This window comes from Cibotium barometz, chromosome 39, assembly GCF_041138505.1.
Source record: "Cibotium barometz isolate CiBa-2024 chromosome 39, ASM4113850v1, whole genome shotgun sequence".
In the NCBI taxonomy this organism is placed as follows: domain Eukaryota; kingdom Viridiplantae; phylum Streptophyta; class Polypodiopsida; order Cyatheales; family Cibotiaceae; genus Cibotium; species Cibotium barometz.
The window spans coordinates 11990284-12003174 of NC_141084.1; the positions used below are offsets into that span (position 1 = coordinate 11990284).

Here is a 12891-nt window from a genome sequence, read left to right on the forward strand (position 1 = left end):
TGTATGGGAAGGCTAGACTATGTTATTGACCGAGGTATGCAAGTACATGGATGATCACACGCGAAAGAAGTAAAAGGTGTGTGTGGGAGAGGGATCCAGGCTAGGGATTGCATCGATGTGACCGACTGAAATTTGCATTTAGAAAGATTCACTGCAAAAAATTAAATAAAAATTTGCAACCCTTTTAAAAAGGAGTAAAAATGTACAAAAAATGTTAGGAAATACAACCAAGTTCCCACAAACACTCCTGTTCTCACAATGGAACACACTTGAGCCTTCAAAACTTGTAAGCTCATGGACCATCTAATCATCATGTCTAACCACATCATTTTAAGCATCCTTAAATAGCTTTGTTAAAACAATAAGGTGTACATGGTGCACACAGCAATATGGTCTCCATTGGAACAAGGATGGAATGCATGCACCTGCCATGAATAACCGCTTGTAAACTACCCACACATAGGATCTTTAGCGCATATCATTCAGCAGTTTTAAGAACTCCTTTGAAATAGTATGGAGATATTACATCCCATAGTTTTTCACATCCAAAGAATATGAGCAGCAAAAAACACACATACATTCTGTACACATGAAGAAATAAACCCAGCTTTGCCATGTAGTAAATAACAAGAGGTGCAGCACCCATCATACATATTTCCCCCACATCCTGCAAAATGAAACATGAATTAGCAACAATATAGAATTACATAACAGCATGACTTGTCAAATAAGAAAAGAGAGAAATAAATAAGATTTTATTAACGTCTACTAAAGACTCAATGGTCTAAGAGACTGGTTCCATGTTCCATGTGTAAACTGAAGATCATAAACATGGTACAAAAGAAAAAAAGACCTGCCTCCTACATGTACAGTAAATGGTGTGGTCGGTACCGCTTGTGTCATCCTCCTCTATGACAGCATACATGGAAGCAATGTCCACGACTCGGGGCACAGCAACTATATGTCACCGGAGGATATCTCAAATCTGGAGCTGACAGGACGAGAACCTAGATCTCAGAGGACACGCTCACACAGGTGGCTGCATTACAGAGATTAGAGATGTTTGGGCCTCTATTTACGAGAGCTGTGCCATCACCAAAAGGTTTCTTATTGAGGCTATAGACAGGGCGTCAAGCTCAGTAGGATACCACTCAGTCATCCATCTTGGACCCCACTAGGTGGTCGTGACAAATTCTCAGCACAGCTGGCATCCAAGGGGATTGAGAGAGACATCGCTAGCCAATGGTAATCATCACTGGCATGGGACGTGTCTATATAGATACTCCAGATTCTCGATGACACCGTACTCCGGGATCTCAAGTACTGATCTCTGTGGAACTGAAGCATTTGTGAGAATCTCCTTCCAGAATAACCATGTCAGCTCCTGTGTAGGCAAGCCAGGGAACAGGCAGTTGTTGTCACCAGCCTGGACATTAGTATGAATGGGGTCTTGTAGACTCCAGGATGTCTAAATATTTGGAAAGTGCAAGCTTTGGGAATGGGGGATTATCCTGGAATACAAAGGATCACACTGCTCAAATTTAGGAGAAGTTGCTATTTTGGGCCTCACTCTGATGGAAATTCTGTTCGCGTCATTACGTCTGTTGGGACTGTTTTGGAGGCTTCTAGTGTGAAGAAATACTGAAAGCAAGGGTATTTAATCATTTTATTATGATTTCACTGTACCTGTTGTACCAACCCTTGTACTTGCTGTACCTTGCTGTACCAGCCATTGTACCGGCTGTACCAACCCTTGTACTTGCTGTACTTGCCGTTGTAATCGGCTGTACCAACCATTGTACCTATTGTACCAGCTGAAAAGAGAGTGTACTTGTTGTACCAGCTTGCATGAAGACCCATGGTTTTTGGGGAAGAATCAATACCCACACAAAGATATATGGTTTATATTGTTGGCTCAGCATTTTCTACAGCTATGTGCCGGCTGAATTTTATGGTTGCCTCGTGTTAGGCTGTGTTATAGCATTTGTATATGGATAATCCGGCATCTCCCGTGGGGAGAGTAAGGCCTTCAAAGCTTGTACATGTATTATTCTCCTTGGGTAATAAAATACTCCAAGAGGGGGGGGGGGGGGGGGGATCGGCCCATTCCAGTCTCTATGCAGTGTCACATGTGCAAGCTCCAGTTTCAGCATTTGTGGATGTTTTGTCCAGCTTTTATGTTTTATGCAAAGTGATGATGGATATGTGTTAAGGTTGTGGCCATGTTTAAAAGTTTTAATATGCATTGATGGTATCAACAAGTGTGTCAAAGGCCCTAGTCCCCGGGCACTGCGAGTTTCAATTGCAGTGTTGATGCAGCGATTCAAGGAAGTCGTGAGTTTCCGTTTGATTCATTCTTCAGTAGGCATATGTGGTGCTTTTGGAAGCCAAGGATGGTGGTCCATATGTGGGGTTTCAAACATGGCTGGAGTTTAGATCGAGAGTGTTCTCTACAAGAGGTGGTTTTGCCAAATCTTGGACAGGAAGATATTCTGCAATTGTAGTTCGAGGAGGCGGCTTCTTCAGGACCAGAGAATAAGTGTGAAAGAGATGCATGTGTGCATGTCTCAGCTTTTTCATTTCTCACGTCAACACACCCAAGGTGCTTCATTACATCAGGCAGCAGGCCACAAGCTCGAACAAAGGAAGTTTCCGGCCAGGTCTCTGAGGGAGAGTCTTCCAGTTGACATCTGCACTTAATGGAGAATCTTTGGCCGCCTCGGTGTGGTTGCTTCAGTTTCAAGGCTAGTACAGGAGGACCCTTCACACCTACCGCCATTTGCATTGGGTGGAGTTTCTTCGATGTCTAGTGTCATGGAGGCACCACAGAGGACAGGCCATTGGATTCGTCTTCACCTTGGAAGGATAAGCTATCACGTGCACACTCTTCCGAGGTGTGACATGGACATGCTTCTACCCATTGGCCAACTTAGAGGTCAAGTGTGTGGCCGGATTCATGCATAAGGGCATTTGTGCCAATTCATTGTATTCTTGTGTCTAGGCGCCCATGACCAGCCAAGTGTGCACTGTGGACGGCATTGTTATTGTTATGGTGTGAACACCCTAGATTAGGGTTGGCCGACCAACTAGCCCAAAAGTCACATAGCGAGCTATGGCTCAGGGCCATATCATTCATTCATCATCGAGGCATGGAGAGTTCAGGAGCTGTGCTACCATTGAGTATCTCTATTCCATTGTAAATAAGTCATGCATATGAATACATTAGTGAGTAAGGTCATCTCTTTATCTGTTGTGTATCTTGCATGAGGGAGAAGTATGTGCATGGGTTCAAGACTCTAATTAAGCATTAATCTTCAGACGCGATAAGCTAATCCTAAACCGCTTTTGCAAAACATTCATGTTACATATACCAATGGGTGCCTTGATGATGCACAGATTTCTTGGAGATTGTATTGACAATAGTGGAGGTTTTGCTTCAATGTATCAACAGTGGTATTACTTGGAGTATGTTGCACAGGAAGAGGTTGATCTAGACCGAGTGGTAATGATGGATACACATTTGGTGCAACTCTTCTAGGAAAGCCCAACCATAATCTTCCTCATTCAAAGAAAGATTCTCCGTCCCAATGGTGGCTGCATGTTCTACTACTGAAGATGCTCCTATTTCATAGTAGACGACTTATTCATCTTCTGCTACCAAGTTTACATGCACCTTCTCTTGCTCTTTGGCCATCTTCTTGAAGCATCAGTTCACTGTGTGTCCGAGCTTCTTCTAGAAGTTGCATCTGATGGTCCTCCTCTTGCTCTTTGGCCATCTTCATTCGGTCATGTAAAATGTCACAACGTGCATGGGAAGTCTTGGAGACCATGTATCAGGCCAAGAATGACACCAGAGTTGCCTTTTTGAAGAAAGAGCCTGAAAACTTAGACATGCAAGAACATCCCAGTATGGCTGATCATCCAAGATCTTACAGAGCAATTGCTCAATATAGATGAAGTCGTGCCGGAAAAAGAACTTGTATCCAGGACATTGAATTCATTGCCGGAGTCGTACCTCAACTTCCACACTTCTCTCACCTTATCATTGAGGGACAACCCTCAACCCCTATTGTTTGGAAGTTGGTTGGTTTGCTAATACAGGAGGAACAAACGCGAAAGAATAGGTCGTCCATGACACACGGCAATGATCAAGCTTTAGTTGCCCATGATAAGGGGAAGGGAAAATCAAAGAGTGGCTATCAGACCAAGGCTGATTCTGGACATTGCACCTACCACTCCAAGGCGAGGTGCTCAGCAGGCTGCACAGCCTATAGTTGCCACTCCGGAGCAAAAAAGGTGGGATGCACGTGATGCCCAGGCCATGGCAAGATCTCTTTATCAGTGAAGAGATCAATTATCCCACACATTCGATCATGTAAAATGTCACAACGTGCATGGGAAGTCTTGGAGACCATGTTTCATGCCAAGAATGATGCCAGAGTTGCCTTTTTGAAGAAAGAGCTTGAAAACTTGGACATGCAAGAACATCACAGTATGGCTAATCGTCTAACTAAGATCCAAGATCTTAGAGAGCAATTGCTCAATATAGATGAAGTCCTACCAAAAAAAGAACTTGTATCCAGGACATTGAATTCATTGCCAGAGTTGTACCTCAACTTCCACACTTCTCTCACCTTGTCATTGAGGGACAACCCTCAACCCCTATTGTTTGAGGAGCTGGTTGGTTTGCTACTACATGAGGAACAAGCGCGGAAGAATAAGTCTTCCATGGCACATGGCAATGATCAAGCTTTAGTTGCCCATGATAAGGGCAAGGGAAAAGCAAAGAGTGGCTATCAGACCAAGGCTGATTCTGGACATTGCACCTACCACTCCAAGGCAAGGTGCTCAACAGGCTGCACAGCCTATAGTTGCCACTCCGGAGCCAAAAATGTGGGATGCACGTGATGCCCAGGCCATGGCAATGATCTCTTTATCAGTGAAGCGATCAATTATCCCACACATTTGATCATGTAAAATGTCACAACGCGCATGGGAAGTCTTGGAGACCATGTATCAGGCCAAGAATGACACCAAAGTTGCCTTTTTGAAGAAAGAGCTTGAAAACTTGGACATGCAAGAACATCACAGTATGGTTGATCATCCACGATCTTAGAGAGCAATTGCTCAATATAGATGAAGTCGTACCGGACAAAGAACTTGTATCCAAGACATTGAATTCATTGCCGGAGTCGTACCTAAACTTCCACACTTCTCTCACCTTGTCATCGAGGAACAACCCTCAACCCCTATTGTTTGAGGAGTTGGTTGGTTTGCTAATACATGAGGAACAAACGCGGAAGAATAAGTCTTCCATGGCACATGGCAATGATCAAGCTTTAGTTGCCTATGATAAGGGCAAGGAAAAAGCAAGCGGCTATCAAACCAAGGTTGATTCTGGACAGCCATCAAACAAAGGCAAAAGTGATGTAGATCAGCCCAAGAAGAAGAGCAAGTGTCACTACTGCAAGAAACCACGGCACTACATTAGTGAGTGCAAGAAGAGATAGGCTAAAGAGAAGAAAAAGGAATTAGGTTTGTTTGTGGACTCTTCCAGTATGCCTGCACGCAAAGGCTGAGGATTCAACTCACTTTGTGCAAGATGATTGGGCATTCTTGGTATGTAGTTATGATGCATCACACGAGCACTTGTCTCTCAATGTGAATGAGAAGCAAGTCATTTGGTACTTTGACAGTGGGGCTTCTAGACACATTACATCAAAGAAGGATTTGTTCATGTCATTGAGGGCTGCCCCAAAAGGGAAGAAGGTCACATGTACAAACAATTCTTCATATCCAGTACAAGGCATTGGTGAGATTATGCTCACAATTGTAGATGGTTCAGACCTATGCATTTCAAATGTGTTGTATGTACCTGGAATCAAGAAGAATTTGCTATCACTTCCTCTTTTGCTCAAAGAGGCTATGCTGTGAACTTTGAGGATGACAGATACACAGTGAGGAATAGAGAGGAAGACTATGCTATAGTCACTTCTGGCACATTGTACCAAGGCTTGTATCATTTGGACACATATGAGAAGAATGGACAGGATGCATGCTTGGCCACCACTTATACTTCTGCCTTGCAAGAGGCAGAGTTATGGCATGCCAAGTTTGGGCATGTAAATTTTGGGAGTTTAATGTTGCTCCAGAGGCATAAAATGGTGCAAAGTATGCCACATGTTGAGCTGCCACCTAAGCATGTATGTGAAGGATGCATTTTGGGCAAGATGCACAAAAATGCCTTCCCCAAGGATGGAATTGTAAGGACTGTCCGAAAATTACAGCTCATACACAGTGATGTGTGTGGTCCCATGGGACACCATCATTTGGGAAGCATCTATACTTTGTAACATTCATTAATGACTATTCAAGATTTTCTTGGGTTTACCCTTTGTGGGCAAAGTCTGCAATCTTCATGTGTTTTCGGCATTTTGTTGCTAAAGCTGAAAATGAGATAGGTTGAAAAGTAAAGTACAAACCCTCTGCTCAGATCGAGGGAGGGAATACATGTCATATGCATTTAAGGCATATTTGGCAGAAAAAGGCATACAGCATCAATGTCCCTTGCCGTACACACCACGGCAAAATGGTGTAGCAAAAAGGAAGAACAAATCATTGATGGAGATGGCAAGATGTATGGTTAAGGACAAGAATCTGCCTCACAAATTTTGGATAGAGGCAATTATGTGTGCTACACATGCTTTGAACAGGTGCCCTATGAAGGCTTTGAAGACCATCACTCCTTTTGAGGCCTAGTATGATAGGAAACCTATGGTTGACTATGTCAGAATTTTTGGTTGCCTTGCATATGCTCAAGTGAATTCGCAGCTTAGAGGCAAGTTAGATGACAAGGCAGTCAAATGCATATTTGTGGACTACAGCAATGGTAGCAAGGGATACTGTCTCTACAATCCATACAGTCAAAGGATTTTTGAAAGTAGAGATGTTGTATTTGCTGAAAATTCAGCATAGCCACTTGCAGAGTTTAGCACACACTTTGAAAATGGTCCACAAGATATGTTTGAGGGGATGATCCCATTGGACATAGATGGAACATCAGACCAACCGCAAGAAATACATATTGGACAACCTATGGGTACTGAAAACCAGCCCCCAATTCAGCCTATTACTCCTCATGTTGTACACGAAGCTGTTCAGGAAGAGCGGACAGCCATGCAAGAAGCTAGAACACTGGCTCATTGGCTGGTTTGTACTTTGCAAGAGAGCAAAATTTCAGCTCCTCTACCTGGGAGGACACGGGTTGGATCTAGAAGTGCTCAAGAACATGCAAATGTATTATGCATGAGTACTGTTTGTGATGAAGATGAGCCATATTCATTTGAAGAGGCTCAAGAGAATGAGCATTGGATGGAAGCCATGCAATCAGAGATGGATGCTATCCATAAAACACTTGGGATTTGGTTGACTTGCCTGGCAAGAAACCCATTGGCACAAAATGGGTTGACCTATTACCCTACACAGGACAATGTTGCAGATCTGTTTACCAACGCGTTGCCTCGAGAGAAGTTTGAAGCTTTCTGCAAAGCTTTAGGCTCTCTCTTCTACAGGCAGTGATCTGCTACCTTGTACAAGTTCACAACATCACTACAGGGGGGATTTGAAGGTGTCTTACAAATTAGTAGTGCTATGTGTGAACATGTGCTTACCAGGGACACTTTTTCCCATTGGGTTTTTCCCCCAGGCCCCTTGTAATTGTATTTCATTTTCTTATCACTTAATATACGTGCAAGTACTTCTCCCACTCCTACTCCCAATCGTGTTGCTTCATGTGAGTGTGTGTGTGCTTCATTCTATCCATACCCTAACTCCAACATCCAAGAGTGCCAAAACAGATTACTTCTCTTGGTCTTCATGATGCTTTTAGAGACTTCAATTTGAAAACCCCTAAATTTTTTATACTACACGTGGCTTTTGTAGACTAGCAACCTTATCTTTTGACCCATAGAAAAAAAAACACACTCACACACACACACACACACACACAAACCTGATGACACATGGCACACTTTTCATATCCTCTCATAAGAGGGTGTTCACACACACTAAGCCCCAAATTCCCAACAATTTCATCATGGATGGTTGGACAACCGAAAAGTGTTAGATCAGGCATACGCTGGTCATCCACAGGTTTCTTTGCAAGTTTTTGTGCTCACACAGCGACGAAATGTGAGCCTTCGCACTGGATGCAAAGTGGTACCATGGTGTTCAGAATCTTGGATACCTTGGATAAGCTTTGCTTGGATCTTCTCCTTTTATGAAAGAGCACTTTATGTGGACACCGTGCAGCTGAGGACAGCTGCAATGCAAGTGGGGGGAAATGTGACACACCTCCATGTTCTATAGCCACGCGAGCAGGTCAAGCAATAGTAGAAGGCAACGAACACATGTATTAGAGGCAGCCAAGCATCAAATAAACCAATGTCAGCCATGACGGGAGCAATCGGCCATAGGTCATGGACTTGTCCTCAACAAGTTGACAGTAGAAAAGCTGGCCAACTCGGCTTCTTCTCCCCGCATATAACTGCATGTAGAAAATTCGACATTTCGCACTACATCTTCTTAGTGATTAAAGCCTATAGTGCATCTCTCTACAATATAGGCTAGTCCAAGAGATTTATAGCACTGTGTGCTATGATTTGACGTCTTCATTTCTACTTGAATTTCAGTTGTATTACTTCCTTCTTGTACATAATACAGACAATAGTTTAGGACTCTTGTGTGTGATGTATGTGTGATTCCACTCCACTCTCTTCTCTTTGAGAACCCTAGCACATAGGCATGAGCGTTCTACACAAGTGGTACAAGGAACATTTGTTGAAGTGAGCAAGCTCAAATATAAAAGCATGTGAACAAGGTTTGAAACCTTAGGTTGAAAGAATATAAGCTCAAATAACATTTGGGAAGAGAGAACATGGAAACAACTCTAAAAGTTTTAGAGTTAATATTTTTGGCACAAATACTTTATTGTGAAAAGGGTGCTTTAAGATTTTTTTGAGAAAAGCTATTTGCTTTTGGAATCTTATTATACAAGGGCTTGAGGCCAAACATAATAGTAAGTTCATGTTTTTGGGCTTCAAGAGTCTCTTCAAGGTTTCATCAACAACATTGGCATGTGCAGAGTCATGAATGATGGAGGTGCATTGTGACATGAGGACTACGAGAGGCAAAGAAATATCAAGGTCAATTGGTTGGCGAAACCAGTGGACATCATAAACTGTCATGGTGAAAGTGATTGCAAATTGATGTGGTTAGGGGGTGGGGGTTGGGGGGAGAGAGAGAGAGAGAGAGAGAGAGAGAGAGAGAGAGAGAGAGAGAGAGAAGGAAGGGAAAAGAGAGAGAGAGAGAGAGAGAGAGAGAGAGAGGTTGAAATAGCCCATAAGACCACCGATATAATATCTCTTATCCCATGGATCCTAGTTCCAAGCTTTCAAAGGAAGATGATTCTCCTATTGTTGATTCTATTGAGTACCAGCAATTGGTTGGTTCATTGCTCTACCTTAACAACACTCGTCCGGATATCTCTTATGCCTTTAGTATTCGCAATCAGTTCTCCTGTGCAGCTCAACGGTCTCACTGGCAAGATGCTTTGCAGGTTCTTCGGTATCTTCATGGCACATCCAATTACGGTATCACTTACTCCAGTGGCTATGATTTGGTGGGATATACGAATGCTAATTGGGCTGGTTGTGTTGATTCTCCACAATCTACTTCTGGATATTGTTTTCTGCTTGGATCTAGAATGGTTTCTTGGAAGTCTCAGAAACAAAGGACTGTTGCTACATCATCCTACATCATCTACCGAGGTTAAGTATAATCCCTACCTTCTCTCCACGACTGAAGCATTGTGGATTCATTAGATTCTGAAACATTTATGCTATGCACAGGATTCTCCTATCACAACTTTCTCAAACTCCCAGAGTGCTATTGCTTTGGCACAAAACTCGGTGATTTATGGTCGATCCAAACATATCGAACTCCATTATCATTTTGTTCGAGACTGGATCGAACTTGGCCTTCTTCACTTGGTGTATTGTTTGTTAGAAATTCTTTTTTTATAGTTCAATAAAGAATTTGTGTGTGTGTATGTGGGCATGTATGATTTAGTTATGTATTTGTATAGTTTTGCAAGTTATTATTATTATTATTACTATTATTATTATTATTATTTCTTCTCGAGTGTCTATCTCAAGCTTTCCTATTTTTTATTTCGTTTGTTTTTAGTGATTCTCTTCTTTCTTTTAAAATTATTCGTAAGTTCATATTTCTTTGTCCTTATGATGGCAATTAGTTAGTTAGTTAGTTAGTTAATTATATATATATATATATATATATATATATATATATATATATATATATATATATATATATATATATATATATATATATATATATATATATATATATATATATATATATATATATATATATATATATTGTTCTACCAAGGAGAACCTTGCAGACCTCTTCACCAAACCACTCCCTCGCGCTTCTTTGAAGGTCTTACTTATCAAAGTGCCGAAGTTGGTCCGCCCATCTGGCGCTGAAGAGGAGATGTTAGAAATATTGTTCATCCCCAAATGGACTCCCTGCATGCTTGTATCTGGCCCATTTATAAGGCCAGATACAAGTTGGTCCGCCCATCTGGCGCTGAAGAGGAGATGTTAGAAATATTGTTCATCCCCAAATGGACTCCCTGCATGCTTGTATCTGGCCCATTTATAAGGCCCTGCATTGCATATTTTTTTGCTATTTTTTGCACCATTTTTGGAAGCATTTTTTAGCATTTTATGGACTTTTGTCCCAGTCGGCTTGTAGGACTTGACCAACCAGCTTTGGAGGACCTATATAATAGGTGCCTCAGTCCTCTTCGTGATCATCTCTCATTTTCAGCCCTGATTTGTACATACCAGCACTCAAGTCTCACGGGCCTCCCTCGTGTTGTACCTTCGATCTTATTCAAGTTCTTGATCATCTACAGTCTACTGTCTACACATATATGCTGTTTTATTCTCTGTTTTCAGATTTACAGCAGTAGCACATAAATCTCACATCATAGTCCATCTTGGTGTCAGTGACGGAAAATACCCTTTTGAACTCTGCACGTGACTATGTATAACTCCATGATATCCCTTGCTCTTGAGCTCCCTATGGACCATCGCTCTTGAGAGAGACCACTACCCTGCTATTCCCTGTAGTCAGGATAGCTGTGTCCCCACTGTTCCTTGTGTCCTCGATAGACATCCTGAGCTGTGGCCTGCCTTGGAAAGAACTGCTCTAGTACTAATGTCACAAGTTTATCTAGATTTACCAAGTTAACTGTGCAATTATTGTGGTGACAAAAGAGGAGAAAAAGAAAGACAAACACACGATTTGATCCCAAAAAGCGTGGTTGATCAAGTGTTGCAATCGACGCTAATAAGATGCACAAACTGAAAACGCGCTTCCCCTAATCTACTATATATTAAATGGATTACTACAGATCTCCAAAAACTTGTCAAAGAACTTACTTGTTGGAAAAATGGGAAGCTGGACCGGCTGGATATTGAGGGCCTTCACGATGCCTAAGACTTCCTTGTTGCCAGTGGCCATGAAGACTTTCAGGACAGAATCAGTCAGCTTCCCAGAAGCTAAAGTTTTCTGCAAAAACAGAATACAGAAGGAGAGACTGATTTCGATGCTTTCTGAAGAAGAATGGTGTGTTGTGGGTTTACCTGGAAGAGGTCGGCTACAATGGCGTCTGGGATGGAGTTGAGGTTGGTGATGTGGTGCACGTTGCAGACAGCTGCGTTGATGGCAAGGTTGAGCAGAGAAGGCGGATCAGGTCGCCGGAATGACATATATGCACTCACACACCCCTGCCCACAATAAAAACAGCTTAGCTCGATCTCACACATGGTTAAACTGGAATGGTGGGCGGGCAGGAATGTTCACAAATGTCCGCGGACAAAGTGCCCCAATACCATCCATCTGGCCTTTCACACCCCCGGACAATAGGCCAACTATCAATAATAGATAGGGGGGTCCTCAAATGAATTTCAACTAAGAGATTAAGCATGTACCACGTGTTGGGTATACGAAATCTGGCGTGTTGAATCCAACGGTGCAATCAGTTTCAACTAAAGAGATTAAGCATGTACGAGGCATATGGTAAGTGAAATCCATCGTCCTAAATCCAATGGCGTAATCGATTTTTCGATCAGCTCATTGATGTGTAGACCGCTTCACCATCGTCGCTCCAGTGTTTTAGCAAGATCCCCTCACAACAACATAGTCGCCATGGCCCAGAGATAGATAGCCAAAATCTCACTCACTCTCACATACTCTCAGGATAGCAAGAGAATGCAAGAGCTCTCTAATCTTCTTAATAAGGGAATTGTGTGTTCTCATCCCAATCTTTGTTATTTATACAAAACTTATAATTTTTTGGGCACCCAAACTAAATTATGTATAAACTGAGAACTATGGTGTCTAGTGTTACTAGTGTATATGTGAATGTGATATCTAGTGTTACTAGTGTACATGTGAATGACATGTCTAACATTACACTTACCTCGACATCCCTTGTTTACATCATGTTGTGCTCATTTGAGCAGGAAAATTTAATAAGATATTACAATAAGTGTAAAAAACCCATTCGAGACTTTAACAAATGGAGTTGACAATGCTCGCCACTTGTTCCGCGTAGATGGCCTTTGAAAAAATTTATAGATGGCCCGCCGCCTAAATTGTTCGCTCGGTTAGCCACCATTGGTTTTACATTTAACAATCGTCTAGTTTGTACTCCCCTAGTTATGCTAGCACACACCCAATAGTGGTGAAGTTTGATACATCAAAATACACATGGAAGATTATGTCCCAGTTAGGGGT

General features: G+C 42.2%; 1 protein-coding gene across 2 annotated transcripts; it reads right to left on the reverse strand.

Moving 5' to 3' along the window:
• Positions 1-328: 328 nt before the first annotated feature.
• Positions 329-11905, reverse strand: LOC147615729 (uncharacterized). 2 transcript variants are annotated; one of them, XM_086777967.1, is made up of 4 exons: positions 11736-11904; positions 11532-11661; positions 579-667; positions 329-425 (listed from the first exon to the last, which is right to left on the reverse strand). In XM_086777967.1, the coding sequence occupies exons 1-4, from the start codon at positions 11859-11861 to the stop codon at positions 354-356; spliced, it is 417 nt and encodes a 138-aa protein (XP_086634093.1). In that variant the 5' UTR covers positions 11862-11904; the 3' UTR covers positions 329-353. The 2 variants fall into 2 exon arrangements, 1 of the variants encoding a protein (XP_086634093.1); XR_015262578.1 differs by lacking the exon at positions 329-425 and adding an exon at positions 11110-11322 and having other exon boundaries at positions 541-667; positions 11736-11905.
• Between the last annotated feature and the right edge of the window lie 986 nt (positions 11906-12891).